At 41.6% G+C, this 16,614-nt stretch overlaps 1 protein-coding gene across 2 annotated transcripts; it reads left to right on the forward strand.

Moving 5' to 3' along the window:
• The first annotated feature begins 3,928 nt into the window (after window positions 1-3,928).
• LOC103742110 (hibernation-associated plasma protein HP-25-like) lies at window positions 3,929-10,448 on the forward strand. Of its 2 annotated transcripts, XM_029568351.1 has the most exons (4): window positions 3,929-4,067; window positions 7,650-7,808; window positions 9,081-9,287; window positions 9,853-10,448. In XM_029568351.1, exons 1-4 carry the CDS (start codon window positions 4,025-4,027, stop codon window positions 9,945-9,947), a joined length of 504 nt encoding a protein of 167 aa, XP_029424211.1. In that variant the 5' UTR covers window positions 3,929-4,024; the 3' UTR covers window positions 9,948-10,448. The 2 variants fall into 2 exon arrangements, with proteins under 2 accessions (XP_029424211.1, XP_008841327.1); XM_008843105.2 differs by having other exon boundaries at window positions 9,081-10,448.
• The last annotated feature ends 6,166 nt before the right edge of the window (window positions 10,449-16,614 follow it).

Consider the following 16,614-nt stretch of genomic DNA (forward strand, 5'->3'; position numbering starts at 1 on the left):
GCCACTTGTTAAGGTTCAGATAGCCCTGCCCCCTCACCAACAGGATCCCAAGGACTTCTCATGCTCCTGAGAAAAGGGAACCTAGCTGATAAGCACCTTGGTCTTTGAAATCAAGAGAAGCAGACTTTTCTCCATTGTTTGGCCAACACAGCAGGCTTCCCCTTCGATCTTTAAAGAGGAGGACAGGTTTTAACAGTCCCGCTCTCCCACTCCCCCCACCACCCAACTTTAAAAAAATACATCTTCCTGCTTTCTGCAGAAAGCAGAAGCCTCCCTTTTAAAAAGACCCCAGCTCAAGACCCCAGCAGACATTTTCCCTGCCCAGAAGGGAATCTGTCCTATGTGTTCCTTTGCTAATAAACCCTATTTTGATGGAGTTTCAGCTGTGCCTCATCATCCATTCACTCGTTCTCTGCCAACTTTTTACCTATCAAGGATCAGTGAAACCATTTCCCTGGATAATAAATCTTTGCATATCAAATAATTTTTTTTATCTGGTCACTGTGATAACTTGTCACTGTGAAATAATTGCTGCAATTATTTGAAGGCAAATATGTGATTTATGTGAATTACTGTTAATACATGAATAGCCCGTAGAAAAGATGTCTTCCTAGTATTATCACTTATGCAGCATCTATTTAAATCCTCATTTCACTATGACAAAAATATTAATATGACTATTGTTATCTAAAATACTAGCTAGCTCTTATTGATTATAGTTCTATTTTTCCATTCAAAATAGTCCCCCAGGAGAGATAGCTCAGCCATTAAAGGCTAAGGCTAACAACCAAAATATTCCCTGTTCTCTGCACTTTACCTATACATTAACAGATGACTCCAGAGGCTTGATCAGACCCAGACCAACCTCTTTTATCAGCATTACATTATGTCCTTTTGTGATGTTATTGGGTCTACATACATTAATTTGTAACCATTTCAAAATAATGTTAATACATTCCGTAATTTCTTTTTCAATAATTAGTTGGAATTCATTTGTTTGTTTGAGACTCTGTAGCCGCCAAAACTCGCTACGTGGACCAGGCTGACCTTGATCTCACAGACATCTGCCTGCCTCTGCCTCCTGAGTGCTGGCAATAAAGGCATGTGCCACCACGCCTGGCCTCGTTGGAGTAGTTTGATAAAGAGATTCTATGTCTCATATGATATTTTACTATGCAGGGGTAAACTTCACATGTGACAGGCAGAATAAATACTTGGGTTTTCATTTATTTATCAGCTTCATTGATTTCCTTCCATTTATCCAAAGTTCAAATTAGTTGAATAAATGCCTAGGAACATAATTGTTGGGTTGCACAGTGAAACTATATTTAGCTTGGTAACAAAGTAGTCAGAGTCTCTCCAGCAGGTGCCTCAGTTTGCATTCCCATCAGCAGTGAATAAGTATTGTTTTTGCTCTGCAGGCTTGACAGGAAGTAGACTCCAGTTTTTGGATTTTTAACCACTATCATGTACTCATTAGTATTTCAAATTGTAATTGCTTTAAACAAATGATTTGGAACACTTCTGTAGGGATATTTGTCATCATTATACTTTCTTTGGTGAGGATTCTGTTTTGTTATTTTGCTAATTTTTTCTTTTTAATTTTTCTGATTTTTTTAATTTTATGTACATGAATGTTTTGTCTGCATGTATGCAAGCACACCCATGTCATGCAATGCCCACAGAGGCCCAAAGAGGACATCAGATTCCCTGGAACTGGATTTATGATGGTCGTAGCTGCCATGTGGGTGCTGGGAACCAAACCCAGGTCCTCTACAAGAGCAGCAAGTGCTCTTGACCATGGAGCCATTTATCCAGTCCCTTGTCCATGTTTTGAGGGCTTTTCTTGTTTACTTATGGTTGAGCTTTTATTTCTTTGACTATTTTGTCAGACAGGTGCTTGTGCAAATATTTGCACTCAGGTTGGCCTTTTGCTCTTCTTAACCTTGATTTTTTGTGCAGATATTATTTATTTATTTATTTATTTATTTATTTATCTTTTTGAGACAGGGTTTCTCTAGAGCCCCAGCTGGCCTGGAACTCACTATGTAGACTGGCCAGGAATTCACAGAGATCCGCTGGCCTCCACCTCCCCAGTGCTAAGATAAAAGTGTGTACCATCACACTTGGCCAGGTTTTTTTGTTCTTTTTTTGTTTTTTTAAATAAAGTCCAACTTGTTATTTTTTCTTTCAAGAGTTATGTTATTATATCTTACAATTTACCCCCAGTCAAAACCACTTTCCTTAAATCTGATAGTATCACCCAGAATTTTCTAAGTTTGCATTTTGAGGTATTTTTATGAAGGTGTGATGTATTTGTCTAGGTTTATTTCTACATACAACTTCTAAGTATTCTAGTATAATTTGTTAAGCTGACTCTTTGTCAGAGGCTCTCTATTCTGTTCCATTTATGTATTTTTCCATCTTTTCAATACTATTCCATATTATCTACTGTAAATTTATAGCAAATCTTAAAGCTGGGCAATTGACATCCTCCAACTTTATTCTTCCATATTGTGCTGACCATCATGAGTCTTGTCCCTTCCCATATAAATTTTAGAGCAGAAATTAGATGCTGAAATTTTGATTGGGATTGCATTTAATTTATATATTAAGTAGGCAAGAGTTATATTTATAGCGTGTAATATTGTAACTATCAACATGGACTATATCTCCATTCATCAATGTCTTCTTTGATATTTATTCATTTATTTTTATTTTATGTGTATGAGTGCATTGCCTGCATGTATGTGAGTGTACCTGTGTCATGCAATGCCACGGAGGTTGGAAGAGGGCTTCAGATTCTGCTGGAACTGGAATGTAGCTGTCATGTGGGTGCTGGGAATCAAACCTGGGTCCTCTGCAAGAGCAGTCAGTGCTCTTAACCACTGAGCCATCTCTGATTTTTAGTCATTGTGATTTCATTATATCATTTTCTTTATATATGCCTTCTATTAGATTTAGGAAAAATGTGTCTCATTTTTGGTGCAATGTTAAATGCAAATATATTAAAAATGAACTCAAATTTGCAGAAACTTGAAAATTGCTTGCAGAAAGGGAAGTTATAGCTTTGTATGTTGACCATATATAATTTCCCTGTCTTTGTTTGTTGGTTTCAGGAATTTTGTAGGTATTTTTTTAAGTTGGGGAGTGAATTTTCTAAATAGACTACCATAGCACCTATGATCAAAGACAGTTTTATTTCTTACTTCCCAATTTTTCTTTATTAAACTTCCTTTCCTTACATTATTGAAGGTAGGATTTCTAGTGCAATGTGGATTAGGAGCCATGAAAGAAGCCGTTCTTTCTTCCCTGGCTCCTCATCTTAGTGAAAAGCTTCAGTTTTCACCAGTGAAAGTAAAATTAGCTGCAGTATTTTTACCACCCAGAACCTTTTCATTTTTTTTACATTTTATTTACATTTTAAAATTTTACTTTATGTGTATGAATATTTTGCATTTATGTGTATGTGTGTAGGTGCACATGTCATGCAATGCCCATGGAGGCCAGAAGAGGGTACTGGATTCCCTGGAACTGGAGTTACTGATATCACCATGTGGGTACTGGGAACCGAACCTGGGTCCTCTGCAAGAGCAGCTAATGCTCTTAACCACTGATCCATCTATCCAGCCCAGATTTCTAAAAAATCAACTTGAGTCAGTTTCCTTCTGATTCTAGTCAAAGCCGATGTTTTGTTATCACTGGAATGTAGGGAGGGAGTGCCACAGGGTGAGTTGGGAAAGTGACCACATAAGAGCCAAAGTCCATGTAGAGGCTAAGCCTTGACCTGGTAACTCTGTCAAAAATGTGTGGGTCACAATGCTTCGTGAAGAAGGTCAACTCAATTGCTGCAACTTTTCTCTAGTTAAAATCCAAAATCCAACCAGCTCAGCAAAGATCAGGAGACCAAGTACTTAGAGAAATCGGTTCAATAATCATGCAACCTCAAGCTTCAAAATTCAATCAAGTAGCACAAAACAAGGAGAGCTGAGAACAGATTTCAGGGTTCCCCCACAATATCAAGATGTTTGGGCAAAGAGGAAGAGCTCTTTCCATGGGAGCTGTTGGTAAGTACACCTACTCCTAATTATTGTGATGAATTGAGCCTCCCTCATTACCCATCACTTTTTTTCTTTTCATGTAAAATACCATTGTATCTAATATAAGAAACTCTCTTCCCATACCTTTCTCAAAGACACAAATTTTACTTTTGCCTTACCACTGATGAGAGTAGATAGGAATGGAATTCGCTCTTTACCTAACTCTCAGCTATACAAAATTAGCACAATGGAATTATGGCACAAAGGCCAGTGAAACACCCTGCTCGTGAGGTGTGGGGCCGTATGGTGTATTCGGCTTTAATATTCAAAATATAAGCACATCCTAGTGCCCAAGGCTTTTTCCAGTCTCCACCTGTTACTGATTCTGGATGAGGGTTTCTCTGCCTCATTCTGGGATAGATGGTTTGTTTGTTTTGCCTTTAACTCATTTCTTTCTCTTTGTCCTGCACTAATTTCCCCTCTACCTCCTGCCTAGTCTCCTCTTTACTACACTCACCATTTTACTGACTATAAGGCACTACATTTTATTATTCATGATGTTTGTGACATGAAATTTAAAAACCAAAGTCACTGCATATGTTTCATCTCTCCACCCACTATCTTCATCTCCCCATTAATCTTCTTTCTCCTTATCTCAGATCATAGAATATTCAAAGTATCTTTACATGCATTTATAGAATGAAGTAGGAAAACGAAGTCAAGTTAACAACAATCAGGAAGAGGCAAAAGACAAAAGCCAACACCATGGCAAATGGTCAAGTGATTGTGAACTTTTATGTGCTATTACTAAGTTTTAAACCTTTAGCTGTAAATTTGAATCTGAGATTCCTGGAGGGGCAAAATAAAATAGAAGACATGACCCCTTGTGTAATCGATATTGTCTAAATGGCAAGATTATTTTCTTTAGGAATTACTAATATTTTAAATTGAAGTTTTGTGTATTTCATACAGAACATCTCAATCTTAATCATCTTTTTACCCCCTCCCCCACTGGTGCTCTCCCATAGCGCCCCCCCCAACTGGAATTCATACATTCTATCATTTGTCTTAAGGCCCATTGTATCAAGTTAGTGTCCCCAGATGTTCCTCAGTGCAAGTTCATTTATTGAGGTCAACTCAGCCATCTAGAGTCCCTCGCTTTAAGAAGATCAGCTCTTCCTCACCCGGTGGTAATCAGCTGCCAGTATTTCTTCAGCTGACATTGGAGTCTGCTGTCCATGTCCCCAGTTCTATGCTGGGTTTTTGTCTGCTTGAGTTTGCATGGGTCTTGTGCATGCTGATACCATTGCTGTGGGTTCATATGAGCAGGGTCCCGTGAGCTTGTAGGACTCTATTTCTATTTAGTCATGCACCTCCTCTCTGGTTCTTACAATCTTCCCTTCCCCTCTTGCAATGGTCCCTGAGTCCTGGGTAGGTAAGTTCAATATAGGAGTCTTGTCCAAGACCAGCGTTCTGCAGAATCTTAATCTCTGTACTTTGGTCATTTGTGATCTTTTGTTTTCCTGGCCCTCTACTGCATGAGGGAGCTTTACTAATGAGAATTGAGCTATTCATTAGTGTCCTCTTTACCCCTTGTTCTATGTTCTGTGAGCCTTAGGTGTAGAGGTTGCATGTAGATGTGTCACTTAGGCTTGGGCAATGTCTGTGTGAGACCAGTTGTGGTACTCTGTAATAATCTTTGGTGCAAAAGAAGCTTCTTTGATGAGTGATGACTGGGATATGTATCTGTAAATACAAGGACACATATTTTACACAGTGGGAAATTACATTAGTCTAGGGATGTGACAGTCTTGGAGTTTTCTCTAAGATCTTTGACCTCTCCAGCTATGTGTATTTGCCTATGTTTATAGTACCACACATGAGTTTCCTCCCATTGAGTGGGCTTTCGGTCCAGTTAGGTAACCTTTGATTGCCCCCATGATAAAAGTGCCACTATTACACCAATGTCTTATGCTATGCTGGTCATTGTTGTGGTTATTTGCTCTTGAAGCTGGTGTTGGACCATCGCTTGATGTTCTCCATTAGCACCTGTATAATGCTCTCCAAAGCTATGAGAGCTAGCCTTCTGGGGAAATGGCTTCCAGATCAGTTCTAGCTCCATTGCTCCAAATCTTGTTTTCAAAGTATGTTCTATCTTCAGCAGTAGGGTCTTACCTCCAAGTTCCGAGGGGCCATCAGGGGCTGTGGCAATAGCCTGTGTAATTTTGGGAGTCTCTTGGACCTCCCTGGCCAGCAACTCAAAGGAAGGTTTCTCCTGTCTGGCACTATTTCTTGTTATGTAGCGTTTAGCTATACACATGAACTCATGTAGAGATGTTATATGTGTATTTTGTCATTAGGTTGTTGGACTAACAGGATTCTCTCTGGTTTTTTACACTAGCTAGGCATTATTTAAGTCTCCTCTCTCTACCTCTTTGTCTAACCCTTCCACCATGACTTCCCCAGTTAAAGTGTTCCCATTTTCCCCATTTCTACTTTATAATACAATGCAGGAAGAAATTCATTCTAAATATTTCCTATAGGAACACTGAGTAAAAGTTACTGAAATTTCTCTCATCATCATGATATAAATTCAATAGTGGGTTCACATTCTGGTTAGTTGTGATATCATTTCAATATAGTCTAAGGAGAATGCTATAATATTCAAGAAGAGACTATGAAATTCAATCTTTGCTATTATCAGGCAACTTGTATTAAATTATTTTTATGTCAGTATTTTCAATTGATTTGAGTGGTTAGTAGGTATGTATGTGTGTGTGGTTGTTCAGAGGAGGTATGAACTATATTTTAGACTGAATGTATAGTGTTCCATAGTAATTTTCATTCAGGAGAGATGGAAATTCATAATTAAATAAAAGCAAAAGTCACCTAAGTTTCAGGAGCATTCCTGTTCTCTTTCTTACCACGGAGGTGGCAATATTGAGCCCTCCTGACTTCATACGTTCTACATTTGCAAGCATGGTGCTCCACCACTAAGTTACTTCTCCAGCCCTCAGCTTCTAAACACTTAAAGTATTTTTAATATGATATAATATATGGAAATACATAGATTTAGTAGTAGCTCAAGTGTTTCTTGTATGGAAGATACAGAAGTCTGTAGAAAAGTCCTGTCTCCACATATGATATACACCAATCTGAAGGTAGGCCTGGAACCTTCCTCCTCCTCTTCCTCCTCCTCCTCCTTCTCCTCCTCCTCCTCCTCCTCCTCCTTCTTCTGAAGAAGCTGTACTCTAAGCTCAGTCATTGCTGCACCAAAGTTAAAGGGACAGCAGCTATATATGGAAACATGCATAGGATTTACAAACACCATCACTTCTACTAGGACTACGTGTTAGATCCCATTAGGAAAGATGAGTATGTCTCCTTTGCCTTGGCTGTACACCACTAGAAATCACATGGAAAGGACTCAAGGACAATAATGCCTGTGGAACTTTCCTAACCATCTCTGACCCAGACCCACACAGATGTAAATGGCTAATTAATATTTACATGGGATCATGAGGTGTGCCCCTTTGAGGATGTCAGGAGCATACTTCCTCAAAAGGAATACCTCCCTCCAACATGTAAAGTTTTCCTATTGATTCTCAGGTCTGGGTTCCTGGATTTTTGTTGTGTCCATCACATCAACCCTAGCTGATTTGAAGACTAGACCCTGTAAACCTAAAGGCCCTCCAGGACCCCCAGGCCCACAAGGACACCCAGGACTTCCAGGACTTCCAGGACCCCCAGGACCCACAGGAATGAAAGGTGAGAATGTTTACTTCTTCTTTTATTGGTCATTCCTTCGCTTTGTGATCATTTTTATGGTTTGAATGTGAAATGTCTCCCCATAGGCTCAAGAGTTTGAAACCTTGGTGTCCAGCTGTGGTGCTGGTTTGGGAATTTGTGGACCCTTATAGACATGGGGCTAGCTGGCAGAGTAGGGCCATGGTATGAGGCTAGAGGGCTAGAACACAGCCTGATTCTGGCTGAGTTTTCTACTTCCTGATCTGTGGAGATGTGAAGCCAGGCCAGTAAGCTACCTCTGGCCCAGACCAACATGGCCCCGGCCACCATGTCTTCCCTGCTGTTTGGGACTGTTTCCCCTTAAACTGTGAATTTAAGATAAATCGTCCTTCCCTTACATGGAAGGGTACCAGTAGGCTGAGAATCAGATTTCCATTTGACTCTGAGCATTTACTTGGCCACATGACTAAGTGACAGACAGGCTGTTCCTTAAGACAGTGGTTCCCATCTGGTAAACCCATGCCTGTCACTAACCAGGAAGATCCTGAGCCTTGTCATCCAGGAATTCAGACATAGAGGGATGAGAAAGTTATCACCGGACTGTTGAGATCCACTGGTGATTTTCATTGACCTCTGGATTGTTAGTTATGGTATAATATGACTTTTGGACTTTTCTGCATCAATTACTATGGAAATTATTTTTCATTATAGGTTTATAGTAAAAACATGTGATTCTACTTGTGAGATAAATTAGATAAAACAATTTTCAGATCAGCAAGATGACTTATTGGGTAAAGGGCACGTGCATCAAACTTGATGACCTGAGTTCAGTCTCTGGGACCCACATGGTGGACTCCTGCAAGCTGTCCTTTGACCTCTACATAAGTGCTGTGTTTTTGTGGTTTGATATATGCACATGCACACAAAACACAAGAATTTGTGTACTCATTCACTTAGAAAATATTCTGTGTGTTACTTCATTAAGACACTTCAATAAGGTACAAATATAGTCAAGGACAAAGGAGCGAGGAGAGAGTACAATTCAGTGTGTCCCCGCTGGTATACTGCTATGACCAAATTAAGCACAAAATGCCATTATTTCTCTAACATAGAAAAACTTTTCTACATATATGATGGACGAAGAGCTTCCTGGAAAGTGTTTGATGTGAGCATTTAAGAATGAGTTTAATGTAAATAAGAGGCGTGGGAATGAGGCAGAGAAAAATATGCTAATCATAAAGTGCATGACTTCCGGATTGCTCCCATTCTCTGTCTGCATATCTTGGAGTGCAGGGCCTCCAGGACTTCCAGGATTTCCAGGATCCCCAGGGCCTCCGGGAGATATCATGAAATGCCTAGCTCCGCCCAAATCTGCCTTTGCTGTGAAGATGAGTGATGCTCTCCTAAAGCAACATCAGCCCATTGTCTTCAAGGAGTCTCTATACGATCGGCAGGGCCACTTTAATCTGACCACTGGCGAGTTCATATGTACCAACCCTGGTATGTACAGTTTTGGCTTTGACATCATGTTGTTCCAGAATTCTGTGCAAATAAGGCTGATGAGAAATAGCATCCAGATGAGAGAGAAAAAAGTCCAAGCCACAGACAGCTACAAGTATGCTTTGGGGACCATCATTGTAAGCCTAGAGATGGAGGACAAGGTCTGGCTAGAATCCATGCTGGATGAAACAGAATCAAAACAAGGAGTCACTGAAATAGTGTTCTTTGGATATTTGCTCTATGGGAAGTAAATGGCTTGGTGCTCCATCTCTCTCATAAGTCTGGGTTACTGAATGATATTCCACATCACATGAATGCTATGCCACAAAATGAGAGAAAATGTTCAAGATATCAGGGGTGTCTGATTGAGAAAAGGACAGCTTAAGACTGACTCCCTAAAGCGCCATGAAAAAGTCAATTTGCAAAGACCCAAATCCCAGTGCTGTACCAGACCCTGACAGGGTGGGGTGCTTTAGGAAATCAGAGAAAGCATTTAGGTGCTGGATGAGCTTGATATTGGAAGCCCTCAGTGAGTCTCTAAATCATTCTTAAAATTTTTCTCCAGGAAGCAATGCCTTGCCTTGTCCCAGATTTATGGAAGACATGGGCAATGAGATGGATTTTCCTGGTAGAAATGGTAGTCTTTCAAAGACTAACTAAAAAAATGTGAGTTCCTAGGGTCACTAAAGTTCCTTTCCAAGGGGGACTTTTAGATGGGTGGAAGGAGGGAAGTGTGGAAGTTGTGTCATACTGCTTATGCTGTGTAGGACTATCCTCTGACAGACGGACACCATCTTCCTGGACTTAGCTGTGCCTGTTGTCCTAAGGTTATCACAGCTGGTCTTGTTGACTCATGATACCCCTGCATAAGAGGGACAGGGAGAATCATAGGACCCTCACCTGAGTATTCAGCTCCACTTCCCAACCCATGATGAGCAATTTGGCCCTAACTGCACATGGTCTGGGAGAAACTCTAGAGTATATGGACTGGGGAAAACTGAGGGAAGGGACATATTTTTATGTGGCTATGGGGAAGCCATCATCCAAGCTTGGTTGAAAACTGCCAGGTGTGTCCATATGGGGGAGAACTCATGTTTCTGTAAATAATCCCTCACCAATTGCTCTGTAAGTAAGCTCAATAAACTCTTTGGTTTCCCAGAATGCACTCTGGCGGAATTGTGTCTCAGTTTGTCATTAGGACCAAGGGAGGATGGGGTGGATGTTGTTTATATCACAGCCCCCGAAGGAATTTTAATAAGAGTTTAAAGCTCTGTCCACTGTGCAGCCACAGCTCCCCACACTCCTAAATTCCTATGTTGAAGGCTTAACCGCTAGTGAAAATATATGGAGATAAGTCCTCAAAAACAAATTAAGATGAAATGATATAACAAGGGTAAGGCCCTAATCCAAGTAGACTGTGGCCTTCTAAAAAGAAGACAGGTCCACAAGAAGAAGACTTCTGCAAGCCAGGAAGAGAGTCTTCATTGTGAACTGAATTTTATCCTGACCATGATTTCTGAGACTGAAGAGATGTCAGAAAATACACTGTTCTTGTTTCAGCCACCTGGTCTGTGGCAACTGCTGGGATAACCAGAGCTGACAAAGACACTGAACCTTCAGAAACTGTTAATTATCCAGTTGATTTCCATTATGTCATTTTCTTACTTTTTCCTGAAAGAACTCCAAGTCTGTCTGTGGTAACATTGAACTCAATGAAAACACAGTGTCTCTTTCACTCTCAATGTTAAGGGTAGCCAAGCACCATGCTGGACAATGACTAATAAAAGCTTCTAGGATGTCTTCAAATGGAGACTGGAGTGGATCATGTCTGCCTCCTGGCTTCACCCTTTGCTCTTTGTCCCTTTCCTTGGTCTGCAGATAGAACAGGAGCTGCATCAGTCATATTTTGATCACAATAAATAAAGCCCAGTGCTAAACATTTATCCACTTAGTTCATGGAACATTTCCTAAATAAAAACTGCATCATACTTCAGGACAGTGTAAATAATAAAATTAAACAATATATCTAACATTCAGGTCAGTTAGCAGAACTTTCATCATACAACAAAAGTATTTTATATCCCCCATCTGCAAGGTATCTGGACTTGAATAGAGACAATCTGGCTCTCTGGTGGCTTCTTTCAGCAGACAATTCAGCCTCAGAGTTCTACCTTCAGATAGTGTATTAGTCAGCTTTCCATTGCTGTGTCAAAGCGCTTGAGGTAGCAGGCATTTAAAAGGAGAAAGGTTTTTAGGGGATCATGGTTCCAAGTACTTCAAACTATGGTTGTTTAGGTTCATTGTTTTTGTGCCCAAGGCCAAACATGAAGGGGGCGAATACAGAGGTAAAGCAAAGCTCTTGTGGAGGTTGAGAAATAAAGGGAGAGACTGGGGTCCCAATATCCCACTCAAAAGCCTACCCCAGTGACCTAACTTCCTTTCACTTGGGCCTCCACATGTGGAAGTTTCTAGTACCTCCCAATAATACCAAAAGCTGGCAACCAGGCCTTCAGCATAGAGGCCTTTGGGCAATATTTAAAATCCAAAACATAACATTCCACCACTGGTCCCATGCCTATCTCACAGTGCAAAATGCATTCATCCCATCATCCAAAGTCCCCCAAACCTCAACTATCCCCAAAGTGTTCAGGAGTGCAAAGGCTCCTCTGAGACCCAGAGAAAACTCTTAACTGTAAGCACCTGATAAAAATAAAAAAGCAAGTTACATACTTCCAAGACATAATGTCACAGGGTTAGGGTTAAGATCTTGGTTTGAGATGGGAGGGGTAGGAAAATAAGGAACTGGGCCAAAGGAAGACCAAAATGCATCAGCGCAAACATTAAACCATTAACTCAAGGTCCGACACCTGGTGGCAGGATCCCCCCGCCCCCAGGTCTTGGACAGCTGCACCGCTGCGGCCTTGCTGGCTGCAGAACACATGGACACATGGACATTCTCTTGGGAGGGCTCCACTCAACTACCTGCAGCTTCCTCAGCAGGCATTTCAAGTGCAGGGCACCTCAGACTCCCTGAGTTTCCATTGCAGCTTGTTTCCCTCTCATAGCATCATGCATTGCCCGTTGGGGCTGATCTGAGGGACGTCAATCCTACCACACACTACTGGTCCTTTAAAATCTCAAAGGTTGTCTTCATGACCCCATAACTCTCATGCTGCATGTCTACAACACCAACATTACATGGATGATCCCAAGCTCTACCACCACTGTGATCTGCACTTAAGACTGCTAGAACTACGTGTGACTGCTAGAACTGTGGGTGCTGTCAGCCTTCCTGTTTGCACACAAGGAAACAAGCCCTGAGTTCTGGGGAAACAAGTCCCTAAGGTGGCTCTCTGCAGTAGGGAGCCCCAGGGCTCTCTTCTCAAAGGAAAGTCTCCCTTTTATACCCTTGAGCCTGTGCTGGGTGGGAGCTTGCTCATTCCTGGGATACTGAGGGCATCTTTCATATCATCCTGGTGCAGAGTATTTGGCATCTTTTTCACGGTCCCAGTCTCCTTAGCGGCCCCACCCGCTTCAGCAGTGCCTTTTCTGTCCAAATTGCAAGCTTTCCACATTTTTGTACTCTGTTCCTTTTTTTGCTCCTGGTTTTCATAGTATATTTGACTAAAATCAGCCAGAAATTCCCATTTGTTTCCAGAATGAGCTGCTGTGAAACTTCCTCTGCCAGATAAACTATTCTGTAACCGTGACACTCATTCTCCCACAAAGTCTCGGGCCACGGACATCAAGCAATAAATTCCTTTGTCACAGTATAAAAATGATGACTTTTAGTCCAGTTCCTAAGAGTACTCATTTTCATCTGAAACCTTATGACTACCACCTTTTTAAAACATATTTTGCTTTATTTTGTGTGTATGAGTGTTTTGCCTGCATGTATGTTAAGTGCACTCAGGCTATGCAATACCAATGGAGGTCAGAAGAGGGTGTTGGATCCCCTGGAACTGGAGTTGTGGATGGTTGTTAGTTACCATATGGATGCTGGGAATCAAACCTGGGTCCTCTGCAAGAGCAGCCAGTGCTCTTAACCACTGAGCCACCTCTCCAGCCCCCATGACTATCACTTTTAACTCCACATGTATATAAACATTCTTTAAAATATTTTAAATTTAATTTTATAAATTAAAATCTAATTTTAATTTGTTTTTTTATATATTGATTGATTTTGTGTGTGTGTACATGCGTATACATGTGTATATATGTGTATATGCATAAAAAAAAAAAACTGAACTCAGATCTTCATCCTTGGCAGCAAGTGCCTTTACCCTCTGTGTCATCTTACAGGCCCTCTATCTACACATCAACATTCTTTTTTAAATGATTTATTTATAATTTATTTATAATTTTTCTGTGTGTGTTTTGCCTACATGTATTTAAGTGTGCCCATATCCTGCAATGCCCATGAACACCAGAAGAGGGCACTGGATATCTTGGAGTTAGAGTTATGGACAGTTGTTATCTGCCATGTGGGTGCTGGGAACTGAACCTGGGTCCTCTGGAAGAGCAGCCAGTGCTCCTAATTGCTGAGTCTTCTCTCCAGCCCCCCATCGACAGTTTTGACTTCAGATCTCTAACCAGAATTACCCATTAAATTCTACTTTTAGTATTTTTGGCTTTCTCCAGTTTCTTTCTTCAAACTTCACAGTTCTGGAGGTGTTAGCACATGGCTGACTGGTCAGTTACTCTGAGGTGCATGGAGAGGAAGCACACTTTGGTGCACAATAGCAAAACTGCTCGCCTCATAGCAACTGGGAAGCAAGAAGAGAGGAAGACAAAAGGGTCCCGTCATCACTTTCAAAGACACAGCTCCTCTGGGAGCTTCCTTCCCACTTCCTAAGGGCTTCACCACCTCCAATATCACCATGGACTGAGGATCAAACCTTCCACTGATGGGCCTTTGGGGGACGTCCAAGGTCAGAATTACAGCAGCCCCTTGAGGGAAGGTTCATGCAACAATGCCAGAAAGTTACACTATTAGTGTTCTCTGAACCTTCAAGTAAAGAGCCTTTCAATAATGTGACTGTGCCCTCAGGGCAAGGAAAGAACCAGGCTTTTATGGGATTACTGAACACTATCTTTAATTTGGTGCCAATTCCAGCTATCTAAAATATCACTTTGGTCCACCAGAGTAGGGGCTTATAGAGAGCTATAACTTCATTACCAGTCGGTCTGCTGGGTCCAGTGGATTTCCAACAAATCTTGTGAATATTCCCCCAGTTCTGGTACGCATAACTGGAATGAATATTTAAGACACTAGAAGAATTGCTGTATTTGTTCCCTCACTTGTGGAGATGGCCAAGCATAACCATTAGAACTACCTCTATCCAGGAAACCAGGAAACCAAAAGCCAGGTGCCATTCTGGAGGCGGACTGGATTTCAGGGATGACTGTCACCATCAAGGAGTTGAAGAACCTATTCGAGTGGTGATTCGCACTGTCATGTTTAATTATCTAGTTGATCTTAGTAGAAGAAAAATGACTCTTGGTGAATGGCAGTGGATTACTGTATTTTTACCCAGGTCACATGTCTGCTTGTAGCCACCATAATGGGTATGGTTCCATGACTTGAGCAAATTAACATCCCTGGGGACTGGTACACAGCTAATGATCTGGAAAATACCTTTTCCTGTAACCCTGTCAATAAAGCATACTGGGGCTAGAGCTAGGCTCAGTGGTTAAGAGCACTGGGTGCTCTTGCACAGGACCTGGGTTCAGTTCCCAGCACTCACATGGCGGATAACTGTCTGTAACTCCAGTTCCAGGGGATCTGACAGCGTCACCTCATCTTCTGTGTCTACGCACATTATTTGCATTTTAATAAGATGTACATTTTTCCAAGGCCTACCTCAATTCTTAGAAAGCCAGTGCAACAAATGGCCAATTCATCAAATGATCCATTACTGAACTGTCTGTCATTAAATTGACTTTTAGTGAATTGGTCCGATTCCCTTTTCCCACCTGTTTGCCTTTCTCTAAAATGATGTTCCTGGCTGTTCTGGTGATGGAAGGAATTGGATTTCATAAACACAAGTATAATTTAAGCACAAGGCACTTGTGCCTTTAGACACCATTTCCAATGAGGCTGTGGTCACTCACTGGTCTTTCATAGCACACCCGTGATCCAAATAGGCTTTTACTTATTCCCCCCCCCCTTTTTTTTAACATTAAAGAATAGTTTATTGAGAATTTCACTCCCCTACCACAACTCCTACCAGCCCCAAACCCCACTTGCCTATCCATTCAACTTTGTGTCCTCCTTTAAAACAAACAAACAAAAAACATACCAAGTCAAATTTGTGCTGCCCGTGTGCTTTTTGGTGTGTGGCTATCCACTAGAACATAGTTGACCTACCAGAAGCCACACACTTGAAGATTATTGACTCTCCTTCTCCCAGCAGTGATCAATTAGTGCACTCCTCCCTGTCCGTTTCCTTTGCCTCCTGCCCTCCCAAGTATGACAAGCCTCTTTATACCCTACCCCCTCCCCCAGAAGTCCCATGATACATAAGGCAGAGAGAAACCTTAACGGCAACAGTCAGGGGAGGTATGTGTTATTCTATCCCTTCTTTGGGGTTGGACACTGACTGGGTGCCTACATCGCTGGATCACCCACACCGCACTGGGGCTGTAACAGTGGGCTCTGTAAGTACAGAGAACATACCAGACTAAAAGGATGACTTCCCTTGTCCCCCAGGATTTCCAGAAACCTAAATTTTCTGAGTCAGTCATTTAGAGGTTCAGAGAAGCAGTTAGCTAGGCAAACATTCATCAGAGCCAATGATGAAGAGGAGGTGGGAGAGAAAGGCGGCCGAAAGGGTTGGTGTCTAACCTCAGTCCCCACCTGCCATTGGCTGCCAGTATTTCCCACAAATCCCAGGATGGGAGGTTGAAGGGAGGAGGAGGACTAAGGCTATGAACTATGCAAGGCCAAGCAATTTATAAGAACTAGCATCAGTCTCTCACTTGTATCCCACCTAGAACTGATAACCCCACCTATAGGTTGATAACCCCACCTAAAATTAATAACCCTCACTGATGTATATCTATAAGAGACTGATTTATGTAGTGGCTCGAATCACACATCAGACACACACACACACACACATAAGAGACTGATTTATGTAGTGGCTCGAAACACACACCAGACACACACACACACACACACACACACACACATACACACACACACACACACTGCAGCTGCCTATATCAGCACTTTTTGAATCAGTGATTGTGGAAGTATATGCAGATTCTGGTGACTGTGAGTCTTCACCAAGACCTGGGTTGGCTCTCAGTTCTGGCTCAGTTT

Source organism: Nannospalax galili, unplaced genomic scaffold (assembly GCF_000622305.1).
Source record: "Nannospalax galili isolate Female #2095 unplaced genomic scaffold, S.galili_v1.0 scaffold39, whole genome shotgun sequence".
In the NCBI taxonomy this organism is placed as follows: Eukaryota; Metazoa; Chordata; class Mammalia; order Rodentia; family Spalacidae; genus Nannospalax; species Nannospalax galili.